General features: G+C 38.4%; 4 protein-coding genes across 4 annotated transcripts; 3 read left to right on the top strand and 1 right to left on the bottom strand.

Annotated features, from left to right (window-relative positions):
- The first annotated feature begins 1157 nt into the window (after positions 1 to 1157).
- Positions 1158 to 3753, top strand: LOC101295447. The gene is made up of 5 exons (XM_004287424.1): positions 1158 to 2093; positions 2392 to 2516; positions 2608 to 2774; positions 2869 to 2953; positions 3095 to 3753. The coding sequence occupies exons 1-5, from the start codon at positions 1482 to 1484 to the stop codon at positions 3252 to 3254; spliced, it is 1149 nt and encodes a 382-aa protein (XP_004287472.1). The 5' UTR covers positions 1158 to 1481; the 3' UTR covers positions 3255 to 3753.
- Positions 3754 to 5379: 1626 nt separating this feature from the next.
- Positions 5380 to 8245, top strand: LOC101295160 (uncharacterized protein C3F10.06c-like). Its single transcript, XM_004287423.1, has 8 exons — positions 5380 to 5791; positions 5864 to 6012; positions 6375 to 7077; positions 7318 to 7406; positions 7493 to 7601; positions 7704 to 7763; positions 7973 to 8030; positions 8117 to 8245. The coding sequence occupies exons 1-8, from the start codon at positions 5500 to 5502 to the stop codon at positions 8145 to 8147; spliced, it is 1491 nt and encodes a 496-aa protein (XP_004287471.1). The 5' UTR covers positions 5380 to 5499; the 3' UTR covers positions 8148 to 8245.
- Positions 8246 to 12380: 4135 nt separating this feature from the next.
- Positions 12381 to 18115, top strand: LOC101303852 (putative ABC transporter B family member 8-like). The gene is made up of 9 exons (XM_004288843.1): positions 12381 to 12644; positions 12802 to 12856; positions 13247 to 13425; positions 14041 to 14498; positions 14968 to 15508; positions 15618 to 15797; positions 15887 to 17188; positions 17265 to 17686; positions 17764 to 18115. The coding sequence occupies exons 1-9, from the start codon at positions 12381 to 12383 to the stop codon at positions 18113 to 18115; spliced, it is 3753 nt and encodes a 1250-aa protein (XP_004288891.1).
- A 314-nt stretch (positions 18116 to 18429) lies between these two features.
- On the bottom strand, positions 18430 to 19411 carry LOC101303558 (histidine-containing phosphotransfer protein 4-like). Its single transcript, XM_004288842.1, has 6 exons — positions 19349 to 19411; positions 19120 to 19250; positions 18948 to 19016; positions 18783 to 18857; positions 18575 to 18647; positions 18430 to 18453 (listed from the first exon to the last, which is right to left on the bottom strand). Exons 1-6 carry the CDS (start codon positions 19409 to 19411, stop codon positions 18430 to 18432), a joined length of 435 nt encoding a protein of 144 aa, XP_004288890.1.
- Positions 19412 to 20688: the final 1277 nt, after the last annotated feature.

Raw genomic sequence — 20688 nt, 5'->3', positions numbered from 1 at the left:
CAAATGGCACACTCGCCGTCGCAAAACCCCATTTCCAAGTCCATTTGATAGCTCAAAATCACATAACCTTCAGGCCTCCTAAAAGGAAATTCCACTCTGCAGTATAGCTCTTGTTGCATCAGTCTCATCCTCCTCCTCAAACAATAGGCAACGATGTTGAAGCCGATGATGAAGATGTTAGATACATTAAGTACTGCTGTGAAACAAAGTCCAATGTAGATGACTGTGATGATCCTCGGCGAATAGATGGAATCAAGCATAATGGTGCGGAGCATTGCAAGAACTACTAGCATGAGTATACTTGCAACTATATCTATGGCCACGGCGAGTCCAGGCTTGGTGATTTTATCTTGGAAACTATTTATGATGAGCAAGAGAACCATTAGAATGAAAACTACAAGCACAGAATCTACCGAAGCCATGACAGAGAATTCTCTTAGCTCTCAAGTTTCAGTGAATTTACTAATACTGGGATTGTTTGGTTTTATAGAGGAACAAGGGACTCTGCAAATGTAGTAATACTTGGAGATCGACGCATGATTAATCCCAGTGAGCAGAGGAAAAAGGAAAGTTATCTGTTCCCTAACAAGAAAAGGAAACATTATGAATTGATATTATCCATAAATTTATGGTGCCTAGACTTCTTTAACAAAATTCCTAAGAAGAAAAGGAAACGTTATACATTAATTTATGTTGCTGACTTCTTTATAAAAATGAAGTCAAGAAAATATTTGGGTAAAAACTTAATGACCATGAACGATAGTTACTAGTACTGCAGGATTTATCAAAGACTTGACACAACTAAAAGTTTAAAATGGAGATACATTGTTACAACCAAACCATAAGCTCTCAAAATCATAAACTTGAGTCGTATTCTATTGGACAAAATACTGGTCACTCTTTACATTTTAAGGGTTTTAACAATTTAGTCCTCATGTAACTTTCTTTTAACTTCCTTAAATACCACATCAGCATAACTTCACTTATAATGACATACACACGTAATTAACATGTCGGCCAACAATTTGATCATCGATCACTACGTGGCAAGACAGCGCATAGATCATTCAGGGATTAAGGGCTTTCAAAATCAAGAAAGGCTGGGTGTGTCTTCACAGCTTAACCCACATGATTCCAAGCAGAGCATCACATCAGTGTGTACCCATAAAGCTGAGATCATATCAGATAGAATGAAAATCCAACACTTCGAATGATTTGATTTCACACTTCAAAAACTCCTTTAGCAAACTTCAACCTTGCTTTGTTCTCTGCTCTACTGTTTATCATCCATCATAGACAGTCTGTCACACCCTATATCTCCCCTTCCACCGAAAGCCAAATTATTTTTGTAGCCAGGAGGAATAGAATAAAGTTATTCAAAAGAATCAATCTCCCTACAAAGGTAGCTTCAACTTTCCCCATCTTCTCCACACACAAAGACAAACACAGTTTCCTTCACAACAAAGAAAGCTACAACAGCTATGGGTTGCTTCAGTTGTTCCAGTTCCAAATCCAAATCCAAAGCTGCCACCAGTACATCTCAGTATGATCAAACTGGTACTCAGCCTCTGCAATACCAAGAACCCCCCAGCAAAAACATCCAGCAACAAATCCTCCTGCAAATCCCAGGATGCAGAGTTCACATCATGGAAGAAGGAGAAGCCCTAGAGCTAGCCGTCGGCGAGTTCATACTCGAGAACATCTTCGACGAAAACATTTCTCTGGCCACCATTATCAAAGTCGGTGAAGAACTCCAGTGGCCCTTGACGAAAGACGAGCCAGTAGTGAAGATAGATGATTTGAACTACCTCTTCTCTATTCCCATGAGAGATGGTGATCCTCTGAGCTACGGTGTAACTTTTCCGGAGCAGTATGCGAGTCACTTGGGATTTCTGGACTCGTTTTTGAAGGAATACTCGTGCTTTACGATCACTTCAAATAGTAGCGCTACGAAGAATATTAAGGGTGTTGATTGGAAGGAGTATGCTCCGAGGATTGAGGACTATAACAATGTGTTGGCCAAGGCAATTGCAGGAGGGACTGGTCAGATTGTCAGGGGAATCTTCATGTGTAGCAATGCTTATGCCAATCAGGTCTGTTATGAACTTTTATTCTGGCGCCTTAGAGCTCTAAAATTATCATATATACTAGTATGGTACATGTTTATCTTCATGAAATCTAAATCATGCATGAGGAGGTTCTTTTTGGTTTACCCCTATAGCTAATTCTGTCCCTGCGTTTTTACCTTCAAATCAAAATTTAGTTGTTTTCTCCACTGACTTCACTCAGAAATGATTTATTAGCCTTTTGTTAAACATAGAACAAATTGGTTAAGTGGGTAAAAACACAGAACAGAAACCAGAAACCTTATGTAATCTTATTGATAAACAGCTCCATAAAGGTGGGGAAACGACATTGGCTCGTCCAGTTGAGGAGAAAAGGTATGCGAAACAAGAAAGCCATGGCAAACATTCTAATGCCACAAACAAGAGTGGGATGAACAAGAGCTTGAAACGGTAGAGTCCCGAACTGAAAACAATTTACATGGAATAACTTGTGAGCATGATTGAGCAGGGTTTTAAGCTTTTCTCCTACTGCTAATTTCAGTGCCAGAAGGTTGTCAAAGATGACATCAAAGTTGAGCAAGTCTATGCTTGATGGAGTTGGTCTCGTGACCGGATCAGTGATGACACCAGTGGTTAAATCCCAAGCAGGGAAGGCATTTCTAAACATGGTTCCAGGACAAGTCCTCTTGGCTTCACTTGATGCTATCAGTAAGTACTCAGATTCATCATATCTCATTCCTCTACAGAAAAAAGTATCATATAGCAGTTCAAATGTTGACATGTACCATACTCAAATGTGCAGACAAGATTTTAGATGCTGCTGAAGTTGCTGAACAACAAGCCCTTTCGGCTACCTCTGCTGCAACAACTAGAATGGTCAGCAACAGGTAATATAGCACATTATTTGGTGTGAGAATTTGGTGACTCCAGGGCATGTACAACTAACCACTATTCTTCCTAACACATGTGTTATTTTTGATGGATTTGTGTTCTGATTTGTGGCTTGAATTGCTATTGTTGAGCACTAGGTATGGGGAAAGTGCAGGAGAAGCAACTGAGCATGCATTTGCAACGGTGGGGCATTGTGCTAACACTGCTTGGAACATCTTCAAAATACGAAAGGCCATCAATCCAGCATCAGCTGTCAAAACAGGAGTACTCAAGACTGCAAAAACCAGAAACACTTAAAAGCCAACAGAGATTAGTATCATTTGATAGCGATTGCTAACAATGCCTGAATATTCATCTTTTATATATCGATGATCTTTAGTCTTCTCAAACACCATTCAAAAAGCGAAGATAATCTTCATCAAATGTAAACTCTGTCTAGTTGTATTGGCTGTGGTGAGGTTGTGTGGATTTCAACTTAATTTGAACGTTCTTCTTCTTTATGTTCCCCTAACTTTAGTAGGATGTTATATCTGAATCAGAAAAGCAAATGGTGTATTCAAGAACACTTTCAACTAACAAGCAAGATTGAAAAAATAACTCAGACAGTTCTCTTGATATACCAGATAGGGCATGTAATCAATTTCATGATTTCTAGCAGACCAAATCCATGGTTGATATGTAAACAAGGAATAACTGTTGCTTTATGGATATGTAAGAACATACAAAATTTAGAACGCCTGGTGAAAATTAATTTGGCAAGTCGGAGTACGATGATATTTATGAAATCTAACAATACAACATATCTTGTATCAACATATCTCAAAGAAATATTAAGCCATAAATGAAAATCATACTTAAATAAGGCACTACTTCACAAAATGAACATATATACCTCTAAGCCATCAACATGACGGTAGTGGACGTATCCAGATTTGTATTCATAGAAAGTGTAGTCTGTTATAGTCCCCTCTGCAGAAAACTACTTCTTCTCTGATGTGCCATATTGCACTGTACTTGACTACTTGTCCCAGGCTCATCAGCTGTAAGCCATGAGATGATCACAGCCTTTCCATCGTAGTCACCTCGGGTGATATGCACCTGCAAAGAAGGTTTGAAGTATTCAAGAACCCCAAAACTCAAACCAAAGAGAAAAGCAGATAAGGTGCTGCTACAAAGCAGCCAATTATATGATCAATTATCAGTAACCCCACACACACACAAAGAACTTCCTACACATACTGGGCTTCAACTTTTCAGACAAAACAAAAATGTAGAAGCACTCATTTTCTTTTAGTAACTAATATGAGCAGATGCGTTTCACTTAATCCAGTACCAACTATCAACTGAAATTGCTTAAAGTTGGGAGAAAATGAGTAGAGACAAAAAGAGCACATGAATACAAGACAAAATACTAAGAAGTACAAACCTCAAAGAAGGAAATGATATCCTGCTTCAAGTGAAGGGACCTGATGAAGAGTGCCAATAATGCAGAATATAACCTGCAACTTTCACATGAATTTGACATTGCTGGAAGTGTACAACTAATAACACAAGCACGAACGGTACAAAACACTTCCTTCGCTTGACTTAGACTTACCTAGAGAACATAGGAGAACCAATTGGTCCATCTGTTACTATCTTTGTCTGCAACAACTTCACACATCTACATATAAGTGATATAACACATGAAACATAATAAGGGGAAGAGCAAATAAGAAATCAACAGCTTAATATACCATGAAAAATGCCAAGTTCTATAGTAAATCAAATCCCACTGAATGGTAAGCAAGTTACCTTCATTATCGTATTTGAGATGAGTCTAACTAATGAGTCCAAAACCAACTTCACATCATCCACTGCGAAAACACCGAATCGGCCATAAACAATCAAAACATGTCAGCAATCACATCAGCTCAAGCAAAAAAAAAGTTCATTGAAATTTGAATCAAACCATGATCGTCGGAGGACTGTTCTTATTTGATTTGGTACCTAAGGAAATTAGGGATTCGATTTCTTCGAGCTGGGCTCAGAAATTCGGCATTGGATGAGCTAGTGAGAAGAAGAGGGGAACTGGCGAGACTGGTGAAGCAACGCTGTGATTTGCCTAGAGAAGTATAATACACACCAAGGTAAAAAGTCATTATTACCCCCATGAACCAATTTATTGACGGCTACGTTTCCAAACGTATCGGAGAGTTTTCGGCCGTTTTCTGACGTTTCCGGACACAAATTCTTAAACTGAAAGGCCTACGCGCTGATGTGGCAGAAATCGGAATAAAACGGTCGGAAACGCGTCCGGGTACCGTGGTACGTATCTGTACATACGTCGGATCATGAGGGTAATAACGTCTTTTAGTTCTGATTCTTCTCTTTCAGCTCTGATAAGACTAGGAAAATAAGTACAAATCTTACGTATTTGTGTGTGGACCACATGTGTCCCCCTTCTAGTTAAGTTCCCAGTTTCACTGTCCCCGCCGCAAAATCACAAACCAAACCTTTTCCGGCGAAAAAGTACCGACCAGAAAAACAGAACTAGTTTCTCATGGAAGATGACGAGAATACTCATCAGCTGAGCATATACAGAGCCGCCAGAAGCATAAAGCGCAGGGACAATACCCTCTATAACGCGCTGAGATCCATCTACGACGACTCTGTTTTCGTCGGCGAGATTTTCCAGCTCTGGCCCGACCTCCCTCTCCTCGCCAACCTCCGATGTGGCCTCTGGTACTCCCCAACGTTCCACGCCACGTGTTACTTCAAGTCCACCGACGGCCACAACAACAACTGGTCCTTCAACACCTCCCGCCTCAACCTCCACGTCGCTCAGCTCGCAGGTACAGAGTGCTCTGCTTTTTACTTGCTCTGTTTTCTCTTGTTGGGTTTTGATTTGGTGATGAATTGGGTAGGACAGAAGGGCGGGTGTTTCATTGTGGATGCAACTCGGAGAGGGAAGCGGTTCCCGGACAGCATGTCGAAGACGATTCCGATTTGGGCTTGTGTTTTGAACCGTTCGATTCATAACCATAGGGAAAGAATGCGGCAGATTGCTCTTGGGGTGAGTTTAGAAAAGCACAAGTTTTAGTCTTTATCAAATTTAATTGAGATTTAAGTGTGATGAATTGGGTCTGCGTTTTTGAGCAATTTTCTTGTGAACTTGCTCAAGTTATGTGTTTGTCAAGACTAATTATCATGACTTGCTTACCACTGTGTTCTGTTTGTAAGGGAAAGCTCACATTAATGTATGTGGTTTTTAGTCAAATTTAAAACTTGTACTAGTTTGATTGAATTGTGTGATTGAATGGGTGAATTTGCTCTGCATCTTTGAGATTAGATATAAGAACATGTTTGATTCACCATTGTTGTCTAAGTTATATGGTTGTCAAGATTGTGACTTTTTGTTCTAATTTTTCTGTTTAGGAGTCGAGTGCTTGTGATAAACATTCTGTTGATACAAGACAGATGCCTGTTGATTGGGATTGTTCCTTGCATCTTCCGCTTTGGGTTTCCGGAACAGAGAGAGCTTCTATTGAGAAGCGATTAGAAGAATGGACTCAACAGTTGGATGCGAGTGGGGCTGATATTAGCTCTCTTGCTTCTTGTTTGAAAAAGCCTTTACGCCCTTTATGGATATCACAGAAAACTGTAATATGGTTGAATGAAGTTCCAGACCATGAGTCCTGGGATTTCACACCTATCATTCTTGTCTCGGCCTCATCCCCTAGTGGTGTTGTGCAATGCAGGACTAGTTCAGAATTTAGCTGGAATTATATACCGGGAGCTGGTGATGATGAAGAAAGTTGGGCAAGAGGTTTAACACCTAGTCTTTTCTGGAATCGTGCCTATGATATTATAAATGCAGGGCCTGAAATGTGTAATCAGATGGTGGCTGATATAGTTGAGAAGGATAGAGTGTCTCGTGCTCGAAGGGGACAGGATGCTCCTCAGGTCACTGTTAAGGCCCCAAATTTGGTACCGAGACCTGATCATTGTTTGAATAATGATGAGTCACAGTTAGCTACGGATATTGCAAACATGAATATCAATCGAAATTCGTCTGATGAAGATTCTGTTATATCTTGGCTTGGTTCGACTAACCTTGCTGTAGGCACATCTCAAAATGGTATGCCGCATTATGAACTCATATTGTTTGCTAGCATCCAAAATAAAACACTCAAGTCCCTACAACTAGACCCTTCATTCTAGGACATTCTTGTCATATGTTCGTATATCATCTCATATTGGTCTTCTGTTACTAGTTCACATATCTTACATCTGCAGCTTTATCCAAGTATATATTGAATTTTTCTTTTTTGTTCTTCATGCGTCTTACTGACCTTTTGTTTTTTCCTTATTTGTTTAGCCGGAGTATCTAAAGTTGACTGCATATTAAACTGTGATAAGGAGTCTATCTCTGCTGATCCTAAAGCATATTTACATCTTCCGATGCTGGTGAGTCTATAAAAATAAGAGGACACGCCTTCTATTACCTAATTTGTCACAGTGTAATAGTCCACTAACTCTGAGTTTCTTGGCAGACATCAAAGTTTGATCGCTTCTCCTTGTTAAATAATCTCCCTTCTGCAGTGAACTTTGCAAAGTGGAACCTCAGCCAAGGGAAGACGCTTCTAATTTGTTGTGATAATGGTAAAAACTTCCCAGCAGTTGACTATCACTTTGAATAACATTTCGAGTAATGTAAGCTAATAGAATTAATGTAAGCTAATTTGTTCTATTCTTTGTTTCTAGGCGAAGATATCAGCGTATGCGTCTGTCTGGCAATCTTGACAGCCTTATTTGATGATGAAGGTATACCTTGTACTTTTTATTGGTTATTTCCTTCCATTTTCTCTTTGTGCTTTGTCTGCATGTATTTATATTGTCACGATTTCGTGGAAGATTAATAGGAGCAGCAGCACATAACTGCAGTGACGATTATACATGTCAAACATATCTCCTTTGTACATAAGTGCAAAGAGGCGTTTTGCTTATGCAACTTCCTCCTTTGTGCATGCCAGTTATACGCATATCTTTTTCTGTGGCTTCTAACCATGGACTAATGCAACTTTTTAAGGGGTAGGAACCATTTAGTTTTAGTGTTGTGATTGCTATCCTGCTATTTTGTTGCTAGAGTATAATTCCAAACCTCCTTCTTTTCATAGGAACCTTCGATGGGGGAAACTTCTTCAGTGAGACATGCATTACTAAGTTGGAAATGCGGAGAAGACTCATTACTGTCTGCAAATATGTAGTAAATGCTAGGCCATCAAGAGGGAATCTGAAGCAGGTTTTCAACTTTCTTAGTGGTGGAAGAGCCGGTTCAACAAACATGTCTACATAGGACTTCACTGTTGCAGTAATGACAACAGCTGGTGACGAATCTCATCTGAACTCGCAGGATTAGCTTCTTGAATACATTATGAGAGCTTTGTGCTGAAATTATGCAAGGTACAGGCTCTCTTGGATATTGGCAAAGCAGTTAAGCTGGTTGATGCCATTATGTTGTAACATTAGTGTGAGGGAGGAAACAAAAGCATGAGATTTGTATAAAACGAGCAAGCATTCATTGTGACAAACTAAGGAAAGGTAACTTGGACTCTAAACAAGCTTTTGTGACTTCAATATTCACATTGAAAATTTACTTGGGCCCGTATGAGGTTCATATCTCTGAACCATCTCTTTGCTAGAAGCACTTTACCTCCCTTTACATATAGCTTTCCTTTACAAATTTAATTAACCAAATGGATTATCTTCTCTGTTACAGAGAATATCATGAATCTAGCTAAAAAGGAGTGCCACGATCTTTGTTTATACTTGATGTGATGAAAAGGCTTCACTTTCGCTATGAAAGTGAAAGTAAGGGAGCCTCTATATCCCCTTTCTTGATGCGCCTTCGTCATGTTTGCATACTTCTTTTTATTTCTGGGTCGTCATGTTCATGATGATTTCTCTATCAATCTTGAGTTCGTGGACATATTTTCAAGTCCTAATCTTTAGCCTACTTTTTCTTTACTGATTATAATCAGTGAACAATCCCGACCAAAAAAAAAAACTTGCGGACTCAGATTAAAGAGCGCAGGACCAATCTCTTTTCTTAATCCCCACTTTTTAATTAGCTTAACCTCTAACTTTCATGTTCCTAATCGTGGCGTATTGTGAAATTTTGCTGTCAGTAATTGGTTGTTACTTGTCACTTGTGTTGATCATGATCTAATTATTTTGAGGACTCACGTTTATGTTTGATGATCTCTGTGTCGTTCTAATTTTATCGGATGTCCCCTTTGAGATCGTTCATATTTAATCTTTGTTAGAATATTATTTGTTGTTTCTTAAACCAAAGCACAAGCACTCAAGCAGAAACTGATTTTGTACCAAACTTGCTTGAAAAATCACATGGTGTTATTACACATTATAAGAACTGCTAATGTCTACGATGAACTTTTAACAAACGCATTACCACTAATATATACATCGCAATGCAGATAGCCAGATACGACTGTGACCTTTCCATTCTGTGTTTCACTTTTATTAGCTCGATCAGAGCCCCGGACATTCTCATTAGGGTTTGCCTCAAAAGCAGGGAATAATGAATTTACTTTGCTCATTAATTAGTTATAATATTATAGAAGTACTTAAACCCTTTTTAATCGTGGAAGCTAGGCCTACTAGCTCTAGTAGAAAACCATTAATTGTTAAACTTCAATTAGGCCACATTGTTCTTATGCTTCTTAACATAAACGTCTTGATATTATACGATTAACCATATTGAAATCAAAAGGTTTAGAGAAATGAGCTTTTAAAAGTTGATATGGGTTCGATTCTTGTAGTGGTTAATCGCAATCGATCACCGTCTATCTTTGATAGTGTTGTTGCAGAGGGTGGGGGCAAGAAGATGATATATACCTCCACATTGTCTCACAAATATGATTGTTTACTTAGTCCACTAATTAATCATGAACTTAATTAGCACAAGTCTCATTGTCTCATCACGAATATCCATTTGTTACTTAGTTATTCGCCCTATATATTATTACTACAATACAACCTTAGTTTGCGCAGGAAAATCCGGGACCGTCGATCTATGCAAGGTCGAGCTTGATGAGAAATATTTCATTATTGTTTAATGCGTACTTCATTAGCATCTCGTTGAAAATGTGATTTTGGTTACAGTAGTGGCTTCTCATACTGTTAGGGCAAAATGCGCACTTGCCTGAACTTCCAGAACTTCTCATATATATTCGATATAGCTATAGTTACTAAGAATCGTTTCACAAGTTAATTAAGTTCGAGTTCTCAAATTCCACCGATCAAATGAACCATATTATACTTAATTCTGTACACAAGATATGTGGAACATGTCATGCTTCAGAGTGTGTGTACCGCTAATGAAGCAAACATGTTAGGCTCAAATCTTGCTAGCTAATCTTAGGGAAGAAGCAAACCCCCTCCTGCTTAACAGCTTTTAGTCATTCGGTGATATATTTTTGTAAGACTAAACTAGATTAGGGCAACATGATTATATATGTTGCATATCTTTGCTGTTGAATAGTATACAGCAAATGTCAATCTGGGAAGATCTTTTTTTTTCTATTTTTCTGTTGGATTCTTGATTATTTGAGAGCTTGCTACGGTTACGATCGAGATTCTTCCTTTTTCCTAGGTACGAAGAATCAGATCGTCATAAAATCTAATATAATTGATTCTTCAGCACAAAAAGAAACTTATTTCTTTCTTCACAGAATCTATAATTGATTCATGTACATGATATACTCATATACGCAGGAGAACTGCTGCAATTTTGAGCAAATATATATGACCAAGCATCAATGTAAATTATTAGTAAGATCACAACGTACTTTCCAAAACGCAGACCGTCAATAGTTGATCATGATGAAAGAAGATAGATGGAATATCAGAACGAGTTATTTTGCTTTGCTCCAAATATCGATTATTGATGTTCCACTGTATTTTTAGAGGATTAAAAAGACGAAAATGTTCCTTTGTTATTTCTTTTGCTGGAAAGGGAATTGTTCCAGCCTTCCAGGTCGAGTAAATTGCTTTTTCACTTCATTTCCTAAACTGGGATGAGGACAAAAGAGGTGGAGGATGCATGGACGATTGGACGGCAGGGAGATCTGATTTATATTACAATTATAGGAAACAAACATATTAATTAGTTGGCTATGATATAAAATTATGACGGGGCCTATCTGATGATCCAACACTAGTTTGATTGTTTATACATATAATGAATCATAAATAGCTAGCCACATTTGTATTATTGCATGTCATATGCGAGTCACTACTTATATAAATGAAAGAGGATCGAAACCAAAATCATTTACATGTCACCACACAACTAATGTCGATTGATTTCTAACTAAACTAAGTACAAAGAGAACAGAGAACAGAAGAGTTAGCTTTTGAGATTTGAAGCCATATATATGTTTTAGTATTAGTGTTGAGTTTGCTTAACAAATTATATAAACTTTAATTACTATGCATCAATTAACGATGCATATAGTGGAATGACATGATCATATGCTTGTATAGCTAGCTAGGGGAAGATCTATACCAGACGGGAAAAAGAAAAGAAAAATGAAACATGATATGTAAGTTAATGTTCATTCCGTTAAATTAGTCCATTTATTCACATACACGTGAATGTGATTGTCATGTACTATACACCAAGGCATATTGATATGAATTCACTCATAAAAGGTGTTGTTGTTATTAGTTTCGATATCTTCTCTGATCCCTGAATGCCTGAGAGGCGTGCTATTCTTTATGGTTTGTTTAGTTGTTTTGAGACTGGTGTTACGAACTTTTTTTTTAGGTATTTTTCTGTTCTATAGAACTATAACAATCCTAACGAAAAGGTAAGATTTTGAACCAGGAGATCCATTGAGATGAATCGAGAGCTTCCGCAAAGCCAAGTCAAATTGGGTCGTCCATCCTTCCACTAAATCAATGAGAGCCATGTCTAAAATGCATAGTTGGTTAAAAATGACCAACAAAAGGAGGTCAATAAACGACATGCGTTCAAGAGCAAAAGATGGAGCAACACAAACAAAACAGATGCAACCTTATTGGCCAGTAGTAGTACTGCCCTAGTGGTCACAGTCAACTTTATTGACCACAAGCACTATGTCTAATCCAAAAATATATAGGTTACCTCTTTGCTCTCATGCTGTTGAAAGTAACAGCCACCACCATCACCATGACACTCGAATATATATAATTGTTGCTTCATAGAAACCACTACCCTACATCACTTAGCTTCTCGCTATATATAAAAAGCCATACTTCAATCTCATTTCTTTGAGCTAGCTAGCAGAAACGCGCTAATAAGTTTTATGCATCAACTCTCTTCTATCTTCTTCTTCTTCTTCCTCTTCAAATTATCTAGAGTGTTTGAGAAGCAAAATGGATTCTCCAGGGAAGAATGAGAGGCATGAGAAAGAAGAGAAGAAGAAGAAGTCCGCAGATTCAGTATTCACAATTTTCAGATATGCTGATTGGGTTGATGTTGTGCTAATGGTTTTCGGAACCATCGGAGCTATCGGAGATGGCATGTCTACTAACTGTTTGCTGCTCTTTGCTAGCCGTCTTATGAACAACTTGGGGTACGGTCAGAATCAGATGCAACAGAATAATAATCATGGGAACTGGATGGACGAGGTTGAAAAGGTACGGTCATCATCAGTCTTATGTAGTCAAACATTTGAGTTACTCACTAGCTCTTACTCCTCTGTCAGTGTTTTCTTGGTTTTCTGCTTTCCTTTTCACCCAATTAACTAACTAATGTCTCACATTTTCCTTCTTTTCATTGTGTTTGGATGAACAGTGCAGTTTATACTTTGTATACTTGGGATTAGCAGTAATGCTGGTGGCTTTTTTGGGTAAATATTTCAAACCCTTCTCACTTTTTCATTGGCTTTGCTTTCCAAGGACAAATTTGGGGGGTTTATACATGTTTTTGATCGGATCGATACGGAGCAAAATTAAAGAACAAAACCCAGTTCACTGTGTGTTTCTAATCCGCTGACAGCTTCGATCTGACAACAAAATTAGGTATAACAATAATAATGAAAAGAGGAAAAAGAAGAAAAAGAAAAAAGCCCCCTGTGGGGGAACCCTAAAACGAATAAAGCCCTAGAGTCCTCTAAAATATAGACGGAAATCGATATCCATATATAAGAACCCAGCTGGGTTGGAATCGTAATTAAGTTTGAAATATATCTTATATAAGATCGATCCAGATCCTTGATTGACTGGTTTAACGGTTGCAGAAGGTTATTGTTGGAGCAAAACCAGCGAGAGGCAGGTGCTGAAGATTCGTTACAAGTACTTGGAAGCTGTTCTTAGACAAGAAGTTGGGTTTTTCGATTCACAGGAAGCAACTACTTCGGAGGTGATCAACAGTATATCCAAAGATACGTCTCATTTACAGGAAGTTCTGAGTGAAAAGGTATAGAACTCACCAAGCAAAATCGATCAAAGCTAGCATCAAATGGGGTAGCTGTTCAATTTAATCTTTCTCTTCAATTTTGATCAAGTAAAATGCTCACCCTGTTGATTAGTTTTATGAGCAAATGAGAAATTGGATTGAAAATTCAACTATCTCTAGATGATTAAAACAGTGACTCCATTTTCGGACAAGGTAGGGTTTGGGATGTTTTTCTTGATTTACTTTTTCTGCAGTTCATTTTAGGCTTTAATTTTGTTGGCCATTGGTTGCTTAGAGCACTTTGTAATGTGCTTTAGAGTCTTGTGTTTAGGCACCTCTTTTTTGTGCAGACTTGATGTGGTCGTCGATTTGTATTATGAGGGATTTAATCCTTCTAGCTCAATGCAGTGACCTCGTTGATCGATATATTGAATGGAGCTTGACTCCGCTTCCCTACTAAAAAAAATATAAGGCTAACATATACAAGGCAATTCAGTAATCTAATTTTATTCATATATACATATTTCTTAAAATTATAGGTACGGAGAAAAACTTGTTAATTTCTGCAGTTTTGAATGGAAATATATAACTTAGATATCTGGGTTAATTTTGTTTTTCATCTTCATGCTTTATCAGGTGCCGATATTTTTTATGCACACGTCAGTGTTCGTCTCAGGGCTTGTTTTCTCCACTTTCATGTCTTGGAGACTGTCCTTAGTCGCATTTCCAACACTACTTCTCCTGATCATACCGGGAATGATCTATGGAAAATACCTTCTTTATTTGTCTAAACAGTCATACATGGAGTATGGAAAAGCAAACACCATTGTGGAGCAAGCTCTGAGCTCCATTAAAACAGTCTATTCATTCACAGCTGAGAGGACAATTGTGGAGAGGTACTCAGCAATATTGGAGAGAACAAGCAGGCTGGGGATCAAGCAAGGGATTGCAAAAGGTCTTGCCGTAGGAAGCACAGGGCTGTCATTTGCAATATGGGCATTTCTGGCTTGGTATGGTAGCCATTTGGTGATGTATAGAGGCGAAAGTGGTGGTCGAATCTATGCTGCTGGCATCTCCTTCGTATTGAGTGGACTGTATGTGCTTCTTAGTCTCTCATTTTGCTTTTTAGGTCATCCAATTTTAGTTATGTTTTATGAACTAGTGGACATTACAACAGTTATTGTTTGATAAATGTACTAATCGGGATAATCTTCAATACACGGTGTGCAAATACACTACACCATGTGAATGGTTAAGATCTTTGACTTTAATATACATACATGGTTGATCAAAATATGAATGGTTATGATTACACAGTTTACTTACACACTGTGTACAAGAATTTCTAGTACTAATCATGAACAGTGTTTATGTGTAGAACTGTAGATGCGACTAATTGACCCTTTCATTGCAAGGCTAGTATTTTCATGATATTTAGCTAGGACTTGCATGTATACATTATAAAAAGTACATACACTATTCAGTTTTTCTAATTGATTGATGTACGTGAGCATATCGGTATGATATTTAGCAATTAATATCTGCTGAACTAATGTGATACAGATCCTTGGGAATGGCACTTCCAGATTTGAGGCACTTCACAGAAGCTTCCATTGCTGCATCACGCATATTTGATAGGATTGACCGAAAACCATTGATTGATGGTGAAGACACAAAAGGAATTGTGTTGAACAACATTAGAGGTGAACTCGAATTCATAGATGTCAGATTCACATACCCTTCTCGTCCGGATTCCATTGTCCTCAAAGATTTCAATCTCAAAGTTGAAGCAGGGAAAACAATTGCACTAGTTGGAGCCAGTGGAAGTGGCAAATCCACAGCAATTGCATTGGTGCAACGCTTTTATGATGCAGATTGTGGAGTTGTTCGGATTGATGGTGTCGATATAAAGACACTTCAATTGAAGTGGATAAGATCGAAAATGGGACTTGTTAGTCAAGAACATGCCTTATTTGGTACATCAATAAAGGAAAATATCATGTTTGGGAAGCTTGATGCCAATATGGATGAAGTCACAGCTGCAGCCATGGCTGCCAATGCTCACAATTTCATAAGGCAGCTTCCTGAAGGGTATGAAACCAAGGTATTATTTATCGACGATGATGTCTTCATAACAATATCTGTTAGAATTCATGTTGCCCTATAGTTGAACAAGTACTATACTTCTTAACATATGTAGTGGTATTTGACAGATTGGAGAGCGAGGATCACTTTTATCTGGGGGACAAAAGCAGCGGATAGCCATTGCTAGAGCAATTATCAAGAACCCTATAATTCTCTTACTAGATGAAGCAACAAGTGCTCTTGATTCTGAGTCAGAGACACTGGTCCAAAATGCTCTTGACCAAGCCTCCATGGGAAGAACCACATTGGTAACTATTGTAACAATGAAAACAGATATACCTTAGTGCGTTATTTTCTATTGATCTGATCATCTCACAATTTCTATGAACATGATCAGGTGGTAGCTCACAAGCTTTCTACAGTTCGAAATGCTGACCTCATTGCGGTGGTCAGTGGAGGTTGCATTATCGAAATAGGTTCGCACAACGACCTTATCAACCGTCAAAATGGGCAGTATGCAAAGCTAGCAAAGATGCAGAGGCAGTTCAGCACCTTTGATAATGTAGACCAAGACCAGAATTCTGATACACGCTTGTCTTCGGTTGCAAGAAGTAGTGCTGGCAGGTTAAGCACAGCAAGATCAAGCCCTGCAATGTTTGCAAAATCACCACTAGCAATTGAGACCCCACAATCTGCAGTACTGTCTCATCCCCCAACTTCCTTCTACCGCCTTCTCTCTTTAAACTCCCCTGAATGGAAGCAAGGCCTAATTGGAAGCCTCTCGGCGATAGCCTTTGGCTCAGTCCAACCTATCTATGCCCTCACTGTGGGGGGCATGATTTCAGCTTTCTTTGTGCAAAGCCATGAGGAAATGCGTGCAAGAATTCGAACATATTCATTGATTTTCTCTGCACTTTCCTTGGTCTCCATGACATTGAATCTTTTGCAACATTACAATTTTGCTTATATGGGTGAGCAGCTAACTAAAAGAATCCGATTGAAAATGCTACAAAAGATCTTGACCTTTGAGACAGCTTGGTTTGATGAGGAGCACAACACAAGCGGGCAATTGTGTTCAAGATTGAGCAATGAGGCTTCCATGGTGAAGTCGCTTGTGGCAGACAGGGTCTCTTTGTTGGTCCAAACCACTTCAGCCGTCACAATTGCTATGATATTGGGACTAATTGTGGCTTGGAAGCTAGCACTTGTTATGATTGCGGTCCAACCACTCACAATTCTTTGCTTCTACACCAAGAAAGTGTTGCTCTCTAGCCTTTCAGCCAATTTTGTCAAGGCACAAAACCATAGCACCCAAATTGCAGTAGAAGCTGTCTATAACCATAGAATTGTGACTTCATTTGGAAGTGTAGGGAAAGTGCTACAAATATTTGACAAAGCTCAAGAGGCGCCGAGAAAAGAGGCAAGGAAGAAGGCATGGCTGGCTGGGATTGGAATGGGGTCAGCTCAGTGCTTAACATTTATGTCATGGGCATTGGACTTTTGGTATGGTGGTAAACTAGTCAAAATGGGACAAATATCAGCTGGGGATGTGTTCAAAACATTTTTCATATTGGTTAGTACTGGTAAGGTTATAGCAGAAGCTGGGAGTATGACTTCTGATTTAGCCAAGGGTGCTACTGCAGTTGCATCTGTGTTTGAGATTCTTGACAGGCATTCACTGATACCAGGGTCACATAATGTAAGCAACAAATTACTACTAGAATTTATTTTCATTGCTATTCAATTGGTTGTTGGTTAATATGTTTTATTTTCAGGTTGGCTATGAAGATGGTACTAGTGGAATCAAGTTAGAGAAAGTAGCAGGCAAGATAGAAATGAGGAAAGTTGACTTTGCATATCCAAGCAGGCCAGAGACCCTAGTGTTGCGGCAGTTTAGCTTGGAGGTCAAGGCAGGCACAAGCATTGGACTTGTTGGGAAAAGTGGGTGCGGTAAATCAACTGTCATTGGACTGATACAAAGGTTTTATGATGTTGAGAGGGGGTCAGTGAAGGTAGATGGAGTTGATATAAGGGAGCTAGATGTTCAATGGTATAGGAAGCACACTGCCCTTGTTAGCCAAGAACCAGTGATATATTCAGGCACCATCCGCGATAACATAATGTTTGGGAAACTTGATGCTTCAGAAAATGAGGTAGCAGAGGCTGCCAGAGCTGCCAACGCTCACGAATTCATCTCGTAAGTTTATAACTCCTTACTTATGTATGTGTTTTATGTATAGTACTTGTGTCTAAAACTATAATTTTGGGGTGCAGAGCCTTGAAAGAAGGATATGAGACAGAATGTGGTGAAAGAGGAGTGCAGCTATCAGGAGGGCAAAAGCAAAGAATAGCAATTGCAAGAGCAATACTTAGGAACCCTACAATACTATTGCTAGATGAGGCAACAAGTGCTCTTGATGTGCAATCAGAGCACCTTGTGCAGGAAGCACTGGACCGAATCATGGTTGGAAGAACCACAATTGTGATAGCACATCGACTTAACACCATAAAAAACCTCGAGATGATTGCCTTTGTCGAAGATGGGAAGGTTATAGAGAAAGGCACTTTTGCTCAGCTCAAGCACAAGCGCGGTGCCTTCTTCAACCTTGCTAGCTGTCAAACTTAATTTGTCGCGCGTAAACAAAGTTTATACTGTATAATACTATAATGGTGTATGTATGCTGTTGGTGTGAACTGGTGAGCTCAAATGGAAAAACTTGTTTATTGAAAATACTCAAAATAGTTCATATATATTTTCTCTGCTAGAGCAGCATGCATGATTTTCTGGACACCACAGTAAAGGGTCCTTATTTATTTCAGAAACAAAAGACCAACACAAGCAAGACAACTAGTACTGTAGTACAGATAGACCACTTATTGATTGAACTTGCTCTTGAACCGCAGCCACTGCATCATTGTGCTTACTTTTGCTGAGGAGTGTCAAGGATCAAGTTGCCTGAGCATCTGAAAAGACCACAACAAAACATATAAAAGCATAAGCGATGCATTCACTAATCAACAGAGAAAAGGTCTGCTTTTGCTGCTGTGTGTGTGTAAATGAAAGGGAGACAAATGAGAAAGAAACCTGGAAGTAAGGTTCAAGGTTAGCTTCCAACTTTTGATGCTCAACTTTGAGTTGAGCCAAATGATCCCTAAACCTGCTCACATGTATCAATGGACAAGTTAATTCATTAATCACCTATAATTTCAAGTCTAATATCTAAACAGAACAAAGTTTTCATTGTTCTATATTTTCCAATCAAACTAGTTAGATGAGTAATGCTCAATTTCACCTTGCATAGTCGCCGTCTGCTTTCAGAATTTCTCTGAGTATGTTAACTTCACTCCACACCTTAGCAGCACCAACACTGTGAATAACAATGACAAAGATTAACCAAAGTAAAAACTCAAGACAAAAAAAAAAAAAAAAAAAAAGAATAGAATGAAGGAAATCGTACCTGGAGCTGCTACCCTTGAGCTGATGGAGATACTGATCTATCTGTTGGGGATCAAATTCTGGTTCATGCCTGTGACAACATAAACATTAGCCATTATCATTTGTATCTAATTTTAACATTCCTTAGGAAAAAAAAATTAAGAGATTAATGCTGTACTAGTAGCAGTACTCACACAGAACGCTCCAGTGTAGCAATCAATTTAGTACAGTCCCTGAGAAACATTGTCATGACTTCTTCACAGAAGTGAGGATTGTCCTCCGCTTCCAACTCTTCGAGTTGGACATAGTGATCGTCAAGCATTCCCTGAAGAGTGAACAAATTATTCACTTCATGATTTTCACAGATTGTGTTACTAAATCCGAAATGAATTCCATCGGAATTGCTATTGAAGTAAAATATACCTCATCGAAGAAAGATTGCCTCAAGGAGGAAATTTGTGCTCTCAAGGTGTTGTTGTCTGCCATTGTTGCTAGCTCTCAGTTCAAGTGCAAGTGATAAACCACAGTGATGATGAAGCTAGGCCTAGAACATCATATTTATACCATGAAATGTAGCCAAGATGGTGCAATGCATTTATTCATTTTTGAAAAGTCCAGATTACAGAATCCGAGTGCAAAAATTGATTTATCATTTTCCTGTTAGGTGACTAAGTGTGAGTATGCAAAACAAGAGCAATGCAGCTAATTATGACAGTCGCATGCGCGCGTTAGTGACTGTCAACTGTTGATGTGTGTTGCTAATTATTCACGCACGGCTGTTAACCGTTGATATGTGTTGCTAATCACCCACGCGCCATATACGGTGCTTAGTATCCATTTTATTTCTTGTATGTCCCGGTACATGTTCGGTAGATTTTGAAATAAATGCGTGTAGATTTTGGTAAAACTTTCTCGTTTTTCATAATCGATACAGATTTGCAATTAAATTCAATTGCATAATTGTTGAAAATTTGGATTTGCAAACCAAATAAACAATTTCAAATTCTTTTTACATCACTTGAGCGAGATTATCTGCCTATTTCTACAGGCGCTGAAACTTTAGAGCAATCCAGAAAATTGATGAACCAATTTGGCAAGGGTGCGTCTATTGACACCCCACAAACCATTTTGTTTACCCCACACATTGTTAATTTATTAAAAGGTCGAAATACCCTGATGTAAAATTATAGTAAAGGACAATAAATTGTTACAAATTACAAATTACAAATTCCTTTTTTTTTTTTGGATGAACACACTTTATAATCTCTAACCCAAAATTTATCATATTTGATGGTTTTATAGAGTTTGAAGACTCTAGCAGTCAACTTGAAGATGAGGTGAACTGTTTGTATTTCTTTTTTTCTTCTGTTGTTTTCTTTGTTGATGTTTCGTCTATCCGTTTACTCATTATTTCTCACGTCAATTTGTATATGTTAATTTCCATATCTAGTTGCTCTTATATTCGATTTTTTTTTCCATCGACATCTTAGTTTTTCAAAGTAATAGTCGTTTGAAAGATTCTCAATCCTAAGTTTTAGAGAAGATATGGTGAATAAAGTAAATTAAAAATAAAAAATATATAAAGGATGAGAAGAGAATGTAGGGTGAACATAGCAAATCTGAAATTGAAAAAATATATGTATGGTGAGAAAACAACGTAGGGTGGTGATCAAAGTAGAATTAAGAAAATGGTATTTTAGGTATTGTAAACGGGTGAATGTGGAGTGAACAAAATGGTTTGTGGGGTAGCAACAGACACACCC

This window comes from Fragaria vesca, linkage group LG1 (assembly GCF_000184155.1).
Source record: "Fragaria vesca subsp. vesca linkage group LG1, FraVesHawaii_1.0, whole genome shotgun sequence".
NCBI lineage: Eukaryota > Viridiplantae > Streptophyta > Magnoliopsida > Rosales > Rosaceae > Fragaria > Fragaria vesca.
This window is presented reverse-complemented; position numbering and strand designations above follow the sequence as displayed.